Source organism: Pholcus phalangioides, unplaced genomic scaffold (genome assembly GCF_987345545.1).
Source record: "Pholcus phalangioides strain wild (caught in Gottingen) unplaced genomic scaffold, Ppha-v1.0 ptg000039l_1, whole genome shotgun sequence".
Taxonomy (NCBI): domain Eukaryota; kingdom Metazoa; phylum Arthropoda; class Arachnida; order Araneae; family Pholcidae; genus Pholcus; species Pholcus phalangioides.
In genome coordinates, this window is record NW_028301625.1 from 26,578,002 (window position 1) to 26,598,419 (window position 20,418).

General features: G+C 34.2%; 1 protein-coding gene across 1 annotated transcript in view; it reads right to left on the minus strand.

Annotated features, from left to right (window-relative positions):
* Positions 1 to 17,725: 17,725 nt before the first annotated feature.
* LOC149065773 (solute carrier family 35 member D2-like protein) overlaps positions 17,726 to 20,418 on the minus strand; it is a 39,154-nt gene continuing 36,461 nt past the window's right edge. Inside the window, exons 10-11 of the mRNA XM_089253477.1 lie at positions 19,833 to 19,915; positions 17,726 to 19,567 (exon numbers count right to left, since the gene is read on the minus strand). Coding sequence (XP_089109603.1) covers positions 19,474 to 19,567; positions 19,833 to 19,915 — 177 coding nt within the window. The 3' untranslated portion in view covers positions 17,726 to 19,473. The remainder of the gene's footprint in view (positions 19,568 to 19,832; positions 19,916 to 20,418) is intronic.

Genomic DNA, 20,418 nt, shown 5'->3' on the forward strand with positions numbered 1-20,418 from the left:
AAAAAATAAGAAAGTGTTTGATAAGAAACACAGTGTTCACATCATTTTTTTTTGGAAAATTCTATTTCATTTTTCAACAGTCTCCTTTAAGCTCCACAAACTTTTTTCAATAATGTTCAAATTTTTTTTATCCCATCAGAAAATTACACATTTTCTCTAACTCTTCAAAAAAGTCATTTACAGCTGCAATGGTCTCTTCATTTGATGAACAATTTTTCCCTCAAGCAAAACTTTTAATATTGTGAGCAGAAAAACTTCACGTGGGATCAAATCCGTGGAATTTAGTAGATGGGAGATTTGTGAAAATCCTTTTCTTAAATTTGAACATTGCAATGGTATATCAGTGAGTTGGGCATTGGCTTGTTGAAGTAGGGCTTTTTTGTGTGTTCAATCTTGGCCGTTTTATCTACAGCTGTTCTTTCAAATTTCCCAGAAATACGACATAGTGTTCTCCCTCAAACTCCCTTGGCCAAATTTAAGGACCTTCTATAGGTACTTCATATAGACAATGCCTCGAGGTGGACATCACTTTTTTAGTAAACAAAACAGCCTTTTCCTTTTTGGTGCCGTCTCACCACTCTTCATCCTCTGCTTTAATAGTTGTTTTGACTTTGGTGTCTAGTAGTGAATCCATGTTTCACCCACAGCCAAAAATTGACGCCGTAAGTCGCAAGGATTATGAGGCAAAATTGACAAATTTTCTTTTGAAATGTCTTTTTCGTTCACTTTCCATCAATCGTGACAATCCCGGCACCCATCTTGGACAAAGCTTTTTCATTTTTAATTTCCCATTGATATGCCCATAACATCAATTATCTCAAGCAAATTAAATCTGCGATCTTCCATGACGATACCATGCACTTTTTCAATGATTTCCAGGGTGGTGATCTAAAATGGAAGCCCAGGACGCTCTTCTTCGGTAACGTGCGGTCCCTTCAAATTCATTGATCCAAAATAAATGGTCTGTAATGATGATGCAGACAGAGTCCACGTGAACTTTCATCAAATCCACTTTGATCTTTGCAGCTTGCAACTATTTTAGATAAAAATGTTTTTGTTTTCATTGCACGCGTGACACTTACCATTATACATCTTCAGAATAACTACTACAACCTTAGAGGAGAAATAGAGTATAGTAGAATAACTTCTATTTCTCTTCTAAGGCTACAACTCGAACTTGGAGCGACACCAAAAAATAAACCACAAAGCTCTTTGTGCACTAAAGCTGGGTTTTCCTAGGAGCAGGTTTTCTACAGTGCGTGCAACGTAAAAACGCTGATTGGTCGAAAAACCTGAATTTCAAGTTTTCAACAAATCAGTGTTTTCACGTTGCACACGGCGTAGAAATTCTACTCCTAGGAAAATCCTGCTTAACTTGTTATGACAGGTTTTGAAGAGTGATACTCACAGTGTGTGTTGTAATAATTTGAAAGTTGTCGTGCTGCTATCTCATAGAGATTTACTTTACTCATCAAACGACCTACGTATTATATACAGTGTACCTACGTAATATATATTGCGTCTAATTTTTCAAGTTTAAAAACAAATTGTGGAAACAGTAAGATTATCAGCTTGCTATGATTCTTCTTAATCACCCAGTTCCCTTTATGATAAGAACAGGACCGCAACTAGATGCTGGGTCAGCAGGGGGCAAGCCCTCATTTTTTCGTCCCTTGTAATGTTGATGGAGAGGTTGAAAAGTTAAATTTGTGCCCCCTCTGATCCAGCGATCGGAGCCATGGCCCCGCAATGGTGGGACTGCCAGGGTTCCAACCTTGGGGCCCGGGACGGTTGTCATCATTTTTTGCTTTTTTTACCCTACAAATTAACTATGGGGGAGGGGCGTGAAAAATCTGGCAGGGGACCCGCCAAAGGTTTCAGCCTTCGGGTCCTGCTCCCAAGATGTGGGGGCCCATGCTCGGGCACCTGACTCGCCTGCTCCTCCCTAGTTGCGGCTTTGGATAAGAATTTACGTTTTGATAGCACGATGTCATGTTCATCTTGAGACAGCCGATATAACATTTGACTCTGCTTTCTTCTCAATTGAAGACGATCACCGCAGATGTGAACAAAACGTGTGTAAGTCTAATTTCTTCTGGACCACAGCTCTTCAGCCCATCTTGATAGTATTTTCACAGACCTCTAGATACAGTGATTTCACACGGTCTTACATTTTGATGTAAATTAATTACTTCGCGAGATTTGAGCCACCCTGCACCTATTGCCCCTGATTGAACATTGCATTAAGAGAACGCTGTCACAGAATCTACGCAGAAATAATATCGTTGCAAATATACTAATTGACTAATGAAGTAGGAGTTTAAATATACTAAAATAAAGCAAAATCTATATTATATATATAATATATACCGTTTGGTATTCAATCCTTCCGAAATTCGATACTTGATTCGTCCTTGTCAGAAACTTTCCTGACGCGGGGATACGACAGAAATGGCAAGACAACATAACCACAGAAAAATATTGCTACGACATGGAGTCCTACACCGAGAGGTTAACACACCAACCTCTCGGTGAGTATAAAAAGGCTGCCATTCGGAATTGGCAATAAATTCTAAGTTCCTGTCTAATTAGCCTTCGTGTGCAGAAAACGACCGCGGTGCGACAAAAATATGATCAATCCCTCCGAAAATAAAATTGAGAATTTTTTCGAGAAATTTGGGTCTCGTCCTAATTTTCTGTAAGTTTTTCCAATTAATATCAACATTAATTTTGACTCACCTGACTTACTTTCCAAAATATGTTCCGCTAATTTAAATAATTAGTTTCTTCTCTTGAAGAAAGAAAATGTATGAAATTTTAAGTAAATAGAATGGCACTCGATTTTGCTAACTATGGAGGCCATTTTATATACAGTCGAACTTAGTTAATTCAAAGCTCAAGGAGATAGCAAAAAAAGTTTGAACTATCCAAAAGTCAAATCATCCAATTTATCCATATATAATTAGACTTTCACAAAAACTCTTAATAATTTTATATAAAAATGTGTTAAATGTGCTATCTATCACTTACTCTGCAATATCCTCGTTGTAGCAATTAGTGTTTCTATAAAACGTAAATGAGATCACGAAAACTAATTCATTTGTAAATTTGTAATTTCCATTTGTTTTCTTCTGGATGCTCTTAAACATCATACAAAATCTTCAGATTTATTTAGATAATAAAAGATGCTATTTTTGAGCTTCATCAGCTATCTTTTCAAACACGTCCGTAGCGTCTGCAAATGGTGGAATCGGGACCTCAGTTACCTTTTTAGATAGATTTTCGTCCTCTTCAACAGAAGATTCAATGTGATTTTATTCTTTGTTTCTTCATCAATGTCCGCATCCGTCAGTCAACCACAGTTTTTCTTTCATAGATTTGAACAAGCGTATGAATCTCGTTTGGACATGGTGAAAAATGTTTATGAGCTGCATTGATACTCCAAAATACATCAATATGCTAGATGTTCACGAATTTCAAAAACATTTTTACCAGTCAAGTAGCTGAGATTACAGCTTTTAACAATTTTGTCTGCAGAGAAGTTGATCAACACACACACACCTACGTATTTCCTGAGTAGTAGCAAATGCTTCTGTCATTGGCAGGTACTAATGAAGTCATCCAAGTACCGGTAACACTCCAGCATCCTGAGAAAAGACAAAAGCGTGCGTGTGTGTGCGTGTGGGTAACTGGTAACGAAATCATTGCTTCTTGGTTGGAGCCGCAAAAAAAGTTCAGATTTTGTTCATTTTAATTATTTTTTTAATATCGGCTACTTGTTATATTCTTGGAAAGATCAGTGAACCACGGAATAAAGAAAGTGATGACTGAAAGTTGAAAAAAATTCGTCGGGAATTCTCAGCAGAGACCTTTTTCATGAGAAATGTCTGAATCACAAGCTTCGAACTATTCAAAACGTGGGGGGTTCAAATTAAGCAAGTAATTTCAACATTAAATTGAATAGAAACTCAAAGGAAATTCTTCAAGTTCGAATTATCTAAGTTACACTGTATAGCCTTAACTTGGTGTTTCTAGTTTTCAAGAGCGGATTCAGCTTTGAAACAAGCAATCACACTTGGGCATCGCTTTTTGAAGTGAAACTTTTTCAGCAAGGGAAGTGAACTTTTGTGAGGGGAAAAAAATTTAACACAAAAAGTGAAACGCTTTCTTTTTCTTCAAAACCCGTTCCGTAGAATAACTGATTGTGTGATGAAGTATTGAGAAGCCGATGGGTTGCGGGGGGGTGATGTCAATAAGTATTCGACCGTGTAAGAAAATAAAGTTGGGGAGGGGGTTAGTTTCTGCGACAATGACAGTTTATTACCTTTCCCCACCCTCCGTGACGCTGCACCCCCCTGGTCACATGAGACCATATTTAGCACGCGAACACAAGTTTGTTGACGTCACAGTGGCAGCTCCTAATTGGCTACGCTGTCATAACGCAGAATACACCAGAGCCTCACTTTTTTCCTCTTCACTCCCCTGTACTAAATCCTGTGATTGTCCTGTATATCCTCTCTGAACTACTTCACCAACTCTGGTCATACCGCTATATTTCAATTTACTACCATGATTGAGATAGGCTGGAAATGAAGGCGCTGTCTATCGGTAGTCACCTCAAGCTCTTTAGGGAAAATATCTTATCTATATCTTCCCTTGAATTCGAAACCTGGACCGTGACAGTAACCATCACGGTGGTAGATGTGCATCTTACCACCACGCTACTTGGGCGTCTAAAACATATCCTCTGAACTCGTCAGAGGACGTTAATCGCCAACCCCGATTAACGTCAAAAATTTTTAGTGAGCAAATCTGGGACACATCGGATTTACTGCAGGTTAAATTATGATTCCAAACAGTGGTGTCTGAGCCGGGGGTGCAATGGGTGCTCGAGCACCTACAGTATTTTTTATCACCGGTCTGAGCACCACCAGAATTGATTAAGAAATCAAAATCTCCCATATGAAGACCAAGTTAAACACCCGCAGATCTCAAACACTTCTGACGCCTCTAACTCCATATGACGCTACACTCGTTAGAATTCTACGGGGTGGATAGTGTCTTGAAGTTTAAGGGGTCAATTAGATAAAGTGGGTCAAGTTTAAGGGGGGTTTAAGGACGATAAGGGGTCAACAAGATCACAAGATCAACCTTATTTAAAATTAAATTTAAACTTTCTAAATTCAATTTTAAATAATTAAAACTATATTTAGCTGAGGTGAATCCAGCCATGTCAAACCTAGAAGCTTCACTTCTATCGCGCGCGATTCTCATGTTAATTTTTTTTTTCTTTTTTTTGGAAAACAGTGAATAGCGCAAGTTACAAGTTTTTATCAATTAAACAAGAAAAGAATAATAATCTAAAACAGAATAGTGACGCGGTGACATCTTCCCGTTATTACGAGGATCGATTATTTTTCTCCCGAGTACCTTCATCAGTTTTATTTATACACGTACCTAGTTAACCTGGTTAGCTGAATGAAGGACACCAAACATCAAGAAGTGTCTGCAGTCTTCGCTGATCAGGAAACAAAACACAGGTTCGTACGAAGCGTTGAAATAGAAAGCATGCTACAGACCGAATGGTGACTGACACGTTCCGAAAGTGTTAAGTACGGAACTACGTATGGAAAAAAAGGTTTAGGAATAATTTTTTTTTAATCGCAGTTTTATATGTCATAGTTAGATCAGAAGACAAATGTAATCACGAAAATTATTCACGGAATTAGATTGAATGAATTGGCTGTGGGTGGGCGCGTCCATATAGGATACTGGTTCGTTACTTTTTGATGGAATTTATTTTCTGATGGAAATGTTACGGTAAATGTGATTATAAAGGTTATTACGTATGCTTAACAATCGTCTAGGTAAGTTTAATAAATTTATCACTTTTACCGGTGAATATGCATAATACCCAAGTGTCGTTGGTAAATTTGATCAATACATGGGCGTACCCAGCGAGGGGCAGAGGGGGCAGCTGCCTCAGAAGAGAAATTAAAGTGTAGTAATTGACACACAGCACAGACGTATCAGTTTAATATCGGTGAATTGCCCCCCCCCCAGTTCAGATCCTGGGTGCGCCCTTGTATCAATGCTGAAAAAATTATCACTTTTAACGGCAATTATGCATAATAACCAAGCGTCGTTGGTAAATTTGACAAATACTAGAAATTTATCGCCTTTATTATGCATAATACCCATAAGAACAATTAAGAGTGAGTCTAGTATGTGTGGATGAATATAGTTGCACCACGATACAATGATAACAAATTTTGCGATCATACGTTAGTACCTTCATACCCCGATATAATGATAAGAATTTTACGATTGTACTCCAATATTATAATACAATACATGTATGAATTGTCATGTATAAAATATCATCGGTAAAAGTGATTAATTTAAGGAAATTTATCAAATTTACCAACGACGCTTGGGTACCATGTATAATCACCGGTAAAAGTGATGAATTTAGGGAAATTTATCAAACTTACCAAAATGCTTGGTAAGTATGCATAATAATCGGTTATTATACTTATACATAATAACCGCATTTATCACATTTACCCCGTAACAGATACATGTAAATACCATTAACTCGTATCAGTCGCTGATATCCATCAGGAGTGAAACTATATATTGAATGGCAACATCACGTTTTCGTTATATAAGTCAAAGAAAAAAAAAGAAATTTATTTACTTAATTCTAAAAATATTCAATTCGAAATAAATATTTTGTCGCGGTCATCACCAAATTCTACAAATGATTTCTTTTCTTTAGATATTCCTATTGTCGGTATTTTCGTAAAGTTTTATTGATTTTTCATTTAGTACCAAATAGATTTTTTTACAAATAAATCTTGATTTGGAGGCAATAGCATTCGTACAAAAAAAAATTTCTTCCGTAATATTGACAAATTTATTTATAAAAATCTGTTGAGAATACGACTAAGTGGATTCTTATTTATATAAAATTGAGTTTAAACAGCTATAAAAAAATTTTCTCATTTTCATCTTATTCTTTTTTCCTCTCATTTTTTACTATTTTTTCCCCTTAAACATTAATTATCTCATATTGGCAAACACTATGCATTGCATGATTGTGTACAATAATCCAACAATATTATTCATTGTTTGCTGGATTGTAACTCTTAGGTATCAACTGATCAAATTTTGTGTGCGTGCGTGCATGTGTGTGTGTGCCATTTTCTAAAGAAGTCCAAAACATATGCTCAAAATTTTATGTCTACTAATTTATTTTATTTTAGTTATTTTATGTCTCATTTACGTGGTAAGATATAAATCCTTGCTATATTATTTCCTATCTATCCTTTTTATACTACAGTTCCTTTTTATGTTTAAAAAAACTGATTTTTGACGTTTAAAATGTTGAGTGTTGGTAAATAAAAACATCCAATACGATAGATACTCTTTCCTGGTTGAAGATTCAATTAATTTCGATGATGTCCATTGAATCCTTTATTATTTAAATGCATGAAAAATCTACAGCACCATAACAAGCAAGCATTTTTATATGCAACCAAACAACTTTTGAATAAAAGTTTTCTGTTTTTGTTCAGAACGTTCATCTATCTGTTCGCTCTAACTTGGGTCCTGATGTAAATAAACCGCTGTACCAATTTTTGATATTACTCCGCATCCTTTATCTCTATTGGTTGTGATTTTACCCGCCCCTTCATTACGTGTTCCGAACACGTGCGTTTTTTCCTCAAACGTGAGATTGTAAATTCGTTATGAAGAATTTTCCTGGACTTTTTTTTTCACTGTTCTCCAAATTTTGTTGAAATAAAAACTGTTGATAACACTAATTAAAATAGAAAAAGGTATATATCTCCCAAAAAAAATTCGATAAGGTATTCTGTCGCTATCATGGCACTCCTCAAGAGTTGGGATGACAGGGCTCCAGCCCGGACATTGCCTGCGACAATTCTTGTCATTTTCTTTATTTTTTACGCTAAAAGTTTACTATATAGAAGGGCTGTTGAAAGGTTGGTCTGAGGGCCCGCGAAAGATCACAGCCTGGAGATCTTGCGGCAGGATGTGGGGCCATGGTCGTTACAAAATCTTGTGCGAGTTGTTTGTTATTTCACGGCAGATAGTGAGAAAAAAAAATCCCCATTTTTTCTTATTACTTTTTTTTCTTCAGAATTTTACAATTTTATTTCTGAGCTAATTTACGCCGTATGACTTTCCTGGGCCGGATATGCTACCAATTATAACGTGAAACAAATTATGAACAACTTACCGTTGTGTTGCCGCTTTTTATTTTTCTTGCGGGTCTGTATAATTAAATATTTGATAATAATCTACGGGCTGTAGCAGCTGTTGTTGATATCCTGTTTTTTGTCAAGACAATTTCGGTTTTTTTTATCCGTGCGTGGGTTGCGAACCATGACCCCAACATCCAGCAGCCGGAGCCCCTGGACTGGGATCTTTAATGGGCCCCCAGGCCAGGCTTTCTCACGGGATCTAAAGTGTCTGTCATAATGAGGCTAACTGAATCCAAAATTAGCACTACTCTTTCGAACCAGATTTTCAAAACTTTACCTTCATGTCTTCGTGATAATCCTTAGACTTTTTCGGCTTGCCGCCTTCGACCAAAAAAATATTACTTCCTCCCAACAAGCTGCTCAAGCAGAAGTGCGAATTCTTTTCAAATGCGTATATTCACCACGAACGATAAGTGGCCCACCCCCCTCCCACCATCCGTATCCAGTGTACGTCAAAGCGTGTGGGTGAGAAAAAAAAAATCTTGTTGACAGCAACTTTGTTTATATGAGTCCATAGCAGCTGCAAAAAAATGAATTTTCAAATGGCTCTGCCAAACAAGATAGACCAGAGACACGCATATTTCATTTATGTCATCAAACGATAAAGAAGAAAGCTTTTTTTTCTTGCAAGACCTCCTGAAGAAGCGTATACAAATCTGTTTGTGAATAGGATCCGAGTAATAATAATAAAATGAAACTTCCTTTTAAAAAGGGGACGGTAATGTTTGAGTGAGAAAAGCTTATCCTGTCAACACCCACCCTGAAGACATAGCAGCAAAAACGATTTGACCGATCTTTAAAAAATACTTTTTCCCGTCTTCCAGATAACTTTGAAATAATATGGAATAAATATTTTAAAAAAATAAAAATTATGAGGTATTTTATGGTATGAGGGGCAAACGACAAAGGACTATATTTTTGGCGGTGTTGCACAGTAAGAAAAGGTGGAATATTCTTCAACCAATCATTTTGGGCATCGCACACGTGCTTTTATTTACATCAGGACCCAAGTTAGAACGAACAGAGAATACACGGATATTGAAGCAGCGAAAAACACGGAGGGGTGATAGTGATCATCAAGAGGAACAAAATTGTCATGGGAACATGCTATCGCAAACTACGTAGGGATTGAGGTTCAAGGAGCGTGGAGACTAAGCAACGGATCTGGAGCAGAGGCGGATGTCTATCTCTACCTATGTCACTCACATGGTTGCACACTGTTCTGGTCATTCATATGCTTGCTTTGGCTCTAAGTCACTCTTTTGCTCACTCACATGCTTGCAAACTCTCTAGGTCACTCTTTTGCTCACTCACATGCTTGCAAACTCTCTAGGTCACTCTTTTGATCACTCACATGCTTGCAAACTCTCTAGGTCACTCTTTTGCTCACTCACATGCTTGCAAACTCTCTAGGTCACTCTTTTGCTCACTCACATGCTTGCAAACTCTCTAGGTCACTCTTTTGCTCACTCACATGCTTGCAAACTCTCTAGGTCACTCTTTTGGTCATTCACTGATCTAGTATCTTGATGTCTGGGTAGGGGTGGATTTATCTAGGATTATATAAATTTTGCTGCCCTCCCATTCTACTAATTTTCTTGGTCACTCATTTCTCAAATTTACCGCCCCTCTGATCTTGCCGCTCTAGGCTATACCCCCGCTAAGCCCCCTTGTAAATATGCCACTGCATATACAGAGTTATGGACACTAGAAACCTCAGGCCATCATCTGCCACTAGTATACAAAGTTTGACATCAGTAATATCACTTTACGCTGCAATCACTCTGTGTTGTTCTATTCTCAAAAATTATTTCTTTAAAAAAATATAAAAAACGTTTGCTTTTTTTATTTTTTGATATTTTTCCATAGTAATTTTCATTCGATTTATTATTATTATTAGGAGCAGCAACCCGGATTGCAAACCGTATAGTAAATTATCTACATTGAAGAACAGTGAAAAAAAGACATGGTAACAAAACCATAAGTTGTAAGACTTAAAGGAGATGCTCAAAGTGGCATCCAAGGGTGTCGTTGCACAGTTCACATCAATGAATGAAAGAATGGTGCACCCTCTCATACACTACTGGTATTGTATTGATCTTGTCTGCAGCAATAAGGATTCTTGCGACAAGATCTTTCGTAGAGTCTTGAGGTGCTCCCACAAGCAGTTTAGTGAGTGTATAAATCACCCGTACCCATCTTTGATATTGGGAGGGGAGAGGAAAGGGCATTGTCTGTCTTTGCCCAGAAGAGATATACTGTACATATTGCATCCCCCTTATAACGTTCCCTCTTAGAACGTTTCCCCATTTAGTACGACTTATTTTTGTGGTCCCATCTTTCAGTAATTCCCATTGAGAATTTTCCCGTTTACAGTGTTTTTCATGAGTTTTTTTGAAAAACGTTATAAGCACACAGGATCCACTGTATTTTTATATTACATAAACTGTGTATATAATTTGTTTGCCATCTTGAATCAGATGAAGAGGAGGGAAAAAATATTTGTCTTTTTTTTTTTTTGTAATGTTAACAAAATGTGAACAAAATACGTCTCTTCCCCCACTGCAAAAAAAAAAAAATTATAATTGAAATAATTAGACCGAAAATCGGCACGATGTCCTATGCCATTGTAACCATGACATGATGATTTTGTTACAAGTACAATTGTGATCAATAAACATTCTAACACTTATTAGAATATCAATATTGGTAATCATATATATATTTTCTGTCATACTTTATCTCAGGAGACTTAAAAATGATACTGTAAAAAAAATTCTCATATCTCTTTTAAATGTTGGGCACCTTTGTAAATTCAACAAATTTTAATGAAACCATAAGAATCCTTGGTGGTTTTATAGCATTATGCAGGGTGTTTCAAAAAAAAAATTGGCAAAGTGAAAGGGCAATTCAAACATATGATAACAATCATAGGAACATGGTGTGCAAATGCCATCTGGAAGCAACAGACATCATTTAAAATATGTAATACAAGGGTGACAAAGAAGAATCCTTCTACAAAAGCATTTATTTAGGAACAATACTACTACAGTAGACGCTCAAAGTTTTTCCAGATGCACTGACACATGCATTACATCAATGCTGCATGGACTGCCACACCTTCTAAAAAATACCATGCGTATAATGCAACCAGGTGTATTTACAAGTGTGTGATGCAACGACTACCTGAAGCAGCTCCAGATGGATTTGCCGCACCTATGTTCCTTTGTGATTTTGGATTGTCATCAAATGCCTAAATTGCCTTTTCATTTTGACGATGTCTTTTTTTAAACATCCTGTATAGTTTCTAAGAATAAAAGACATCAGAAACAAAATTCAAATTAAAAAACTTTATTTTTTTTCTTTGACATACATAGTTATAACATGAAAAAAAAATAAATATAAAATAGAAGAAACAAAATATATTCAGAGCATCAGCATTACATGATACTTTGTATTGCTAGTATTATAGAGAATGAGTATGGAAACAGTTTGAGATACATACATGAAAACAATTTGTGCAGTTTGGCACTGAGTTTGTGTGTTTACCAACACATCTCTGGGCATTGTAGATATAATTCTTCACCAAAGTTGTAATAACTATAATGAATGAAATTTACCCATAGCTATAGTTACTCATAAGCTCTACAGATAATATTCTATTTTCAAAAAAGGTACTTACTAATTTTTTTCTTTAGATACCTCTGACATGACTCAAATGAAAAACCAAAAAATTAACATTTGTTCGAATTTTTGAGCACGTATTTCAAAAATCACTGTATTGAACTTTTAATTATAGAAATAAATAAAAAGATATACCTTTTTGTGCACATTTTTGCAAACAATTGTTCATGATGTTGTATGGCACAATAATTTCTCTATGACTATCAAATGTGCTTCAAATTTTCTCGATGTAAATATCTTAAATATATAATATATATATACACACACACACTGGAGCACAAAAATTAAAGATGAAACTTATTTTATCAAGCCTATAGACTTCAGAAGATTGATGCCAAATTGCAGTCAGTATTTCAAAGCAACTGCTGATGACGATGACTACAGACGAACAAAATCATCTTTCACTGGAGCTAGATGTCTAAATGAGGTAGACTATTCAACTGATCAATCAAATGTTGCATCCTGTTAAAGTCAATGGTGTATCATTGAAATGGGAACATGCAGCCATGGAGGTAACATGCTCTTTCCCGATTGAGAATCTATTCAGTCTGATGAGTGTGCTTTTGATATAGATATAGAAAGAAGTGAAACCTCCCTGTAGTTACAAGCACTACCATGGGTCAAAAAAATGGTAATTGCTGTAACTACAACCTAATAGCACAGTAAAGGTGATTTGACATGCCAAAAAGAAATGTGAAAAATTCAATAAAAATCTATTAATATCTTCTTTCTCATCTCAATTAAAAATCTGCTCTAAACAGGGCTCTCCTTAAAATTTATAGAAAAAAAATTGAATTGTTTTTGAATATGTATGTAATATTCATGAATATGTATGTAAATACATACATTAACTTGCGATGACAGTAAGAAACATGCAAAATTTCATCACTTTTGGTTGATATCTTCTGCTTTCATCATCATGATCAAAAGTTGCTCAAAATTGTTGAAATTTTTGCTAAATTGTTTTTTACAGTTTACAGTGTTGTGTTGTAACTTTTTTTTTCAAATATAGGCATCAGTTCATGAGTTGTTAGTGTAGCACATGTGAATATGACCATTATCTTACTTTTGTCATACACAGGCAGTCATAACAAGTTTGTGGGAATGAGGTTCAATTTTTTGGGGCCTCTTTGAGCTAATCTATATATTAAACTCTTTTATTCATCGCAGCTCTTAAGGATATCACCAACCCTTGTCAGTGGCATTGCAGTGAGCTGGAGATACAGTTCTCCCTCAGTATTCGTGGGGGGTTACATTTCGGCAGTTAACTGCAAATATGGAAAATTGGCGAATAACTAAAACCACAAATTTCTGTTTTTAGGCATCTCACATTTATGTAGTAGCTGCATTGTGTGGAAGAAGTACAAGGGCGGGGGGGCTTTTAAGGACACGGTATCCGTATAAAAAGTTGATTTTTGTATTTCAATACATATACAACTCCTTGCAACACGAATGAGATGTCTGAGTTCTACATGTTATTTGGATACTTTTCTAATTTGAAGTAGGCCTCTATGATGAACAGTTCGCCAGTAAAATATGGCCTAATGATTTTCCTTACTACCATGTATAGTTACAGGTGTAGCTACAGCAACGACTGATCAAATTTTAAATTCTTATTTTTTGATATATTTGATGTTAGATTCATTGATGCCATAATGATGGGAAACCGCAGCAATGAACCTAACCTTCGTCAATATTTTGAATTTTTCTTGCAAGTTTTTCACTTTCAGAAACAGTCTAGTAGAAACCATTTTAGAAGTACCAAAAAAACCTTTAGGAGAGATTTTTTTTTCATTTTTATTTTTAATGTATAACTTATATTTTGTTCTAATATGAAGGAAAATATCAAGGGAAAATATCTCCCAAACTATTCTGTGGAGCAGATGAACCATGAATTGGACAAAATATTTGCGGGCAACAAAAGTTTGAGAACAACTGATATATGCAATAATAAAAATTTTCAGTAATTGAGGAAGTCCTGTGGGCCCCATTGACCAACTAGTTAAAATCCTACTAGTCACACACATACTTGGATTGCTGAATCTAAAATTTATGTTACAGGTTGCCTCACTAATTTTGTGTGGCATGAAAAGCTAACAAAATTCCATTTGTAGGGTTATAGTTATAGTCTATGTATGTCCTTACATGCTTGCTGAGTTACATTTACTGGCAATATTTTTTTGTAGATCATAGCTATATTTGTTCTACATTAATGCCTCATAGAATGTCAAGGATAAAAGTAATTGCAGGCCAGTGTTACTGTTAATAACGATTTTAAAGAAAATGGACTACTACTACTACTAAACCACACATGTACCTCGTTCATATTCCTCTGCAGAACCTCTAACGAATTTCTATATGTGGGAATGTGCGTGTATGTGTAGTGAAACTTGACGTAAAGTTTGTTTCTGTGTTATGCTTGTCATGTGTAGTACTGTCATCTGTTTTTCTAACTACGAGTGAAGTGTAATGATTGAATAATTAATCGTTGTAGGCCTGTTGCTCTCTGTGGCGAGACTTTTTAATGGGGAGATCAGCTCGCATTTGCGCCTCGAAGTTGGGAACCACAGGAAACCAACTTCAGCCGACCACCACTACGGCGACAGTGGGGTTCGAACCCGGATCCTCGCGATGCGAGTCCGTCATTATGACCACTCGACCACCACAGCGGCAAAGCCAATGGACTACCAATATTGTGTTTATCAATTTTCTGCATTGTTTAACATTTTTTCAGGAAAATCTTATTTTATAGCAAATTGGCTAAATTTCGACCATGATGAGGGACACAAAATATATCCACCAAAAATAGCGAAATTAGTGCATTTTTTATTGTCATTACGGGTTAGTATTTATATACTATTATAATTGATCCTAAATTTGATTTTTTATAAATTTTTAGGTAAATTCCGAATAAAAGCAATTTTTCTACCTTTTTTGCATGATGAGGGGATAGAAAATATTAACAGACTTTTATAACATTTTACACAGTTCTTGATTGCATGGCTGGGCACTTTTCCTGCACTATTAGATTTCAGTCACTAAATTCTGTCGGTTTTTTTTACCCAGCCTAGTATCCATGTTCCAAGAGGTTATTCGTTTTAAGACGATAACTCCAATCTCAAGCGTAGTGATGCTGCAAATGAGTTGTTAAAAAATGAAGCTGTCATTCACATGGATTGGCCAATCTACTTTTCTAACTTGAATCCTATAGAACATATGCAGAATACTTTCAAAAACATTTTACAGAATACTTACACCCGACTAGCAAATGCATATTGCCACTAATGTTCCCTCTTCTTGCTTACCTAGATGGATCTGTTGTTTTGTGCATAGTATTTTTTTTCATCTGTGTGGTATGGCAATATCAATAAGGAGAATCACTGCTGCGTTTTAAACATTCCTTGTCTGTGGGAACATGCTGGGTTTAGAGGGAACATTGAATGCAACAAGAACTCATCAGCAAGTTTGAACTGAGCATGACCAGATATTGCAAGACAACTATCATAATCAGAAAGACAAAAAAAATATAACACTGAAAACCATCTCTCTTTGCTATATTATACCTTTGATGAAGATGTTTCTTTACTATGGTGTACAATTCTTTGCAGCCATTTATTAGTCAATCCCCTAGAGTAAATATTTTTTTTTTGCTAGTGTTTTTTTTTTTTATTCATTTTAGAACATATTAAGGTCTCTGTGATATGGTTTTCATTCAGTCGGGCTGCCAAAGCTGCTGCTAACAAAATAAACAATCCTTAATTTTTGCACACCAATATTTATATGTGTATGTATGCATATATACAGTGGATCCTGTTCAATATAATTCCTTATTTAAAAAATATAATTTTTAAGAATCACCATTCTGTTTTCCCATAGGGCAGAGATGACCAAAACAGCTTTTCTGAAGATAGTTAGATCAGTATATGTAGTGTTGGATGAAACATATCACTGATCAAACTATGTAAGTATGAATTTGAGTAAAAGAGTAACATTTAAAATAAAAATTTGTTTTATTCTGTTGTTTTTTTCTGCATTAAATCACCATTCACATAATTTTGCAGTTGACACACAATTAGACTCTCTATATCTCTTTTCTTTTAAGAATAGATTGTGTTTGATAAAGCCCCATTTGAGTGATTGCACTAAGTAAAAATCTAATCAACAAAAAGGAAAAAAAAGCGAAAAGTGAAAGATGCTTTGTTACCACAACGAACAAGAAAACAAATCCCTGAAACTTTTTGACTGTTAACTTAAAAACCTGACGATGTTTAATGCCCCAATTTCCTTTTTCTTTTTTGTGTAGGTTACCACAGGACTTAAATCATTGCTCATACAGGAATACAATCACTGTACTGCCAGTTCAAAAAATTACCTTATCTATCGAACAGAAAAGACACAGAAACGTGAAGATCTTTAGGAATATATATATATCATGATATATATAATATTCTATATAGGTCCAGTATAAAATCACATGTTCAATTGAAATGATATATACAATTGAACAGGGTTTTAAGAATTCAAAAGGTTGAGATTTGATGTCATTATGTTATTATTGTATATATGAGGGTGTTGGCGTACGCAAAGCGCCCTTCCCTGTCAAGAAAAAAAAATTGAAACCCCCTGAGAAAATTCTGTGTACGTCTATGTATGAGGGTGCATTGCAAACAGGAGGTATGGCATTTAACTGGCGAACCATTGATCCTAGGTATACTTCCAATTAGAAAAAGTTTTCAAATAATGTGTAGTACTCAGACTCAGATATGCCATTCATGTTTCAAGGGGTTGTATAATTATTTAAATTGAAAAAAAAAAAAACTTTTTATACAGTCCCCATGTACCCCAAAACCCAATTAAGAAGTTGTCGCCTTGTCTTTCCTGATGCCAACAAAAAAATCATGTTTCTAAGTGTAATATTCACTGAGATATTCGAATTCAAAAAACAGAGGAAAGTTGTGAAAAAACAGCTCTAAATGCGAATAAAACAGTTTTTTTCAAATTTACAACTGTTTTTCCCCCAACTTTCCTCTATTTTTCGAATTTGAATATCTCAGTGAATACTGCATGTAGAAACGTGAAATAATTTTTTTCTTTGGTGTCAGGAGAGACAGGGAAGCATCTTTCTAATTGGGTTTTGGAGTACATGGGGACTGTGTAATAAGTTAATTTTTTTTATTTAAATAATTATACAACCCCTTGAAACATGAATGGCATATCTGAGTCTGAGTTCTTCTTTCACATGTTATTTGGAAACTTTTTCTAATTTGAAGTATGCCTAAGATCAATGGTTCACTAGTAAAATGCCATGCACCCTGTGTATATAATACCAATTTATCATCAGTAAAACCTTCAATACTTCTGCCACTCAAAAAATAAACTCTTTTCAATTAATTTATAAGTTCATACATTTCCTAATATGTGTGTTTATAATGTGAAATAGATAACAAAACTTTTTTCATCAGAGATGTTTTCCATAGTTAATAGCTTTTTATCACATGGTTTCAATGACAATGTCTTAAGCAGGATCCACTGTATTTTCATCAATAAATACTCAATATTCTATATCAGTAGTGTACTAATTTTGATAAACATAACATAGACTATATACCATGAGAAGAAAATCTTTCCATAGAACATTCTTTTAAAAAACACTGTACTGATACTTCTTTTCTGCGATAAATATTTTTTAAAAATCACACCAAATATATTTTTCTGCTAAGTGGTTTCAACACAAATAAAACTAGACCATACCCTTCAATAAATATAATGAAAAATTCAATTCAGTTAATTTCCAAGAAAAAACCACATTCTAACAAAAAAATTTTGAAAGCCCAAAATCAAAATTGTTAAAGCAAAATTTTTACAAAAATAAATAAAGCAAAAACTCATAACAATGTGCATACATATTTATATACATAAATTCAAAAGCAGCATTTCTAAATTATTAAACAAAGTGTTCTCTAGCTTCAAATCTGATAAACTTAATGTTTGAAAAAATCAATATAAGATCTATACCTTTTCATAGTAACTGAGGGAAAAAAAATAATTTATAATCTCTATTTCTCACATGTTTTTCTTAAATTTCATTTAAGAACTGGAAAAACTCAAAATAAAGAAATTAAAATCAAATGTTTCACAACACACATTAAAAATCTGAACAAATTACAGAACAGGAAAAAAAACACATACATGAACTATATACAATGAAATACAAACAGAATAATGAATGTATACAGATGTTTGTGTAGGCACTTTAAAAAATGCTTATAAGTATAATGCCAATATCAAATGAAACTACTTTCAGTAACATTGCAAACTTGTGAATACACATTTTTACATATAAAATCTCTCATTTGCTTAACATTTTCAGGTTAAAATTCCATGAATAACATTTGTGCTGATCTGAAAAAGGATGTATATATTATTGCACATAAAAAAAACCCAATATTCCATTTGTAAGTGAAGCAACACATGTTTGAGCTTTTATTAACTGTTTCAAGAGCTCTTTTTTTAAGGCATTATATATTTCATACATTTTTCTTTATTGAGTGAATTTTAGTTTTGAAATAATAAATACTTATTTTTATTACTTCATTTTGAAAAAGCAATAAATAGGTACAATATCTAATGTTATATTTTATGCTTAATTAAATTACATAATAATGAAATTCTTAATATATATCAGACTATTTTATATTTTAAAACATACAGAACAAATTACGACCCTACAATGAAGCATGATAAAATATTTTTAATAGCACGTAAACTTCTTCAAAAATATCACTTGAAGTTAAATCTTCCTTATAAAGCTTCAACTATTATTCTGAATGGAAATACCAAAGAAATACAATAAGTTTCCCATGACTGTATAGCATTAGAGCTTTGGTGTTAATTACTATTATTCTGTGCAATCTGAGAAACTACATGTACAATATACCATAGTATGTAGCATTATTATAAATCCAAGTTGGTATTACCATTTATGGCTAATATTTGAATACTACACATATCAGGAAAAGTTGTAATAAAAGAAAGGCTGCAGTAAAAAATACAACCTAACATGACTACTCTTAGAAAATAGCCACCATTGAATGTAAAAAATTACCAAACACATAGAAAAATAAAGTATTGCATCTTCTAGAGAATTCACATTTCAAGCACAAAAATAGTAAAAATGTGATATTGAATACACCAGGAACGTTGATACCACTTTACATCTATCTCATCCAGCTAATGCAACCTACAGATGAAGGCATCACAGAAAACTCATCACTTGAATTAAGTGGAAAGTCACATGAAAATATTTATTTCATCATAGAAAAAATAACACTTAAAATGTGTTTGTTTAATAATAATATTTACAAACACATAAATAATAATATCAAGTTTAACAACTTGCACATCCACAACATTTTTTAACAACACTGACATGAAGTTTCACCAGCTCAAACAACATTAATATTTGGTTCTTAGCATTTTTTTTCATCACACAAATGATTTACCCTCTGTCATTGACAGTCTTTTGCTCTGTGTTCGATGTTCCAGGACTTTTTTTAAAGGTTAAATATGAATAAACCAGACTACCGGCCATACTGAAAAATAAATAATGAAATAATCAGAACCATGAACATCATCTATGAATTCTGCAATTTAAGGGGAATATTGGGATGAAAAACAGCATTGGGTGAAATCACTTTGCATGAATACCGTCTATATTTTAAAAGATTTTTTTTTTTCAGTTTAATAAACATTAACTGAGAAAAACTTTCACACAAGCTTAACCCTTTCAAAAAAATGAGTTACCACCCACACAAGAGGTAGAAAATTTTATAAATTAAAGTACTGAAATCAGCATACCTCAAATTTAATCCCAAGAAATTAGTCCAGCTAAACAAATAGTCTCCACCTACATACATGCCTATATAAGTTATGAGAATGTTCTGAAAATAAAAACATACCAATAAGTTCTTTTCATAATAATATAATATTGATAATACCACCAAAGACAGACTACCAATGCTGTTATACCCATAACTCTACCAGAAGAGTAAGCCTGGCTTTGAAAGATTCTGCTGAACATACACAATTTGAAAAAAAATGGTTTTAAGAAAGGATTTTAAAAAAGGTTTTTTATGAAGTTCACCAGCTCAAACAACATTAATATTTGGTTTTTAGTAACAATAAAGATGAAAGACATGTATTGTTATGTGGTGCAATGATCTTCATAGATTTCTAACAAATCAAATAGATCTACATAAATTTATACACAGTTTAAAAGTTCATAAAAATTGAAGGAATTGTTGTAGTTTAATATAGTTTTGTGCAAAAGTTATTCGCATGAAGAGAGCATTTTTTGGTACAGAAAAAGAATTCAATTTGTTGTCGATTAAGGGTGCTGAACAAAAGGCAGGGTAGTAGTGATTAGAACTGAACTTTTCTTCAA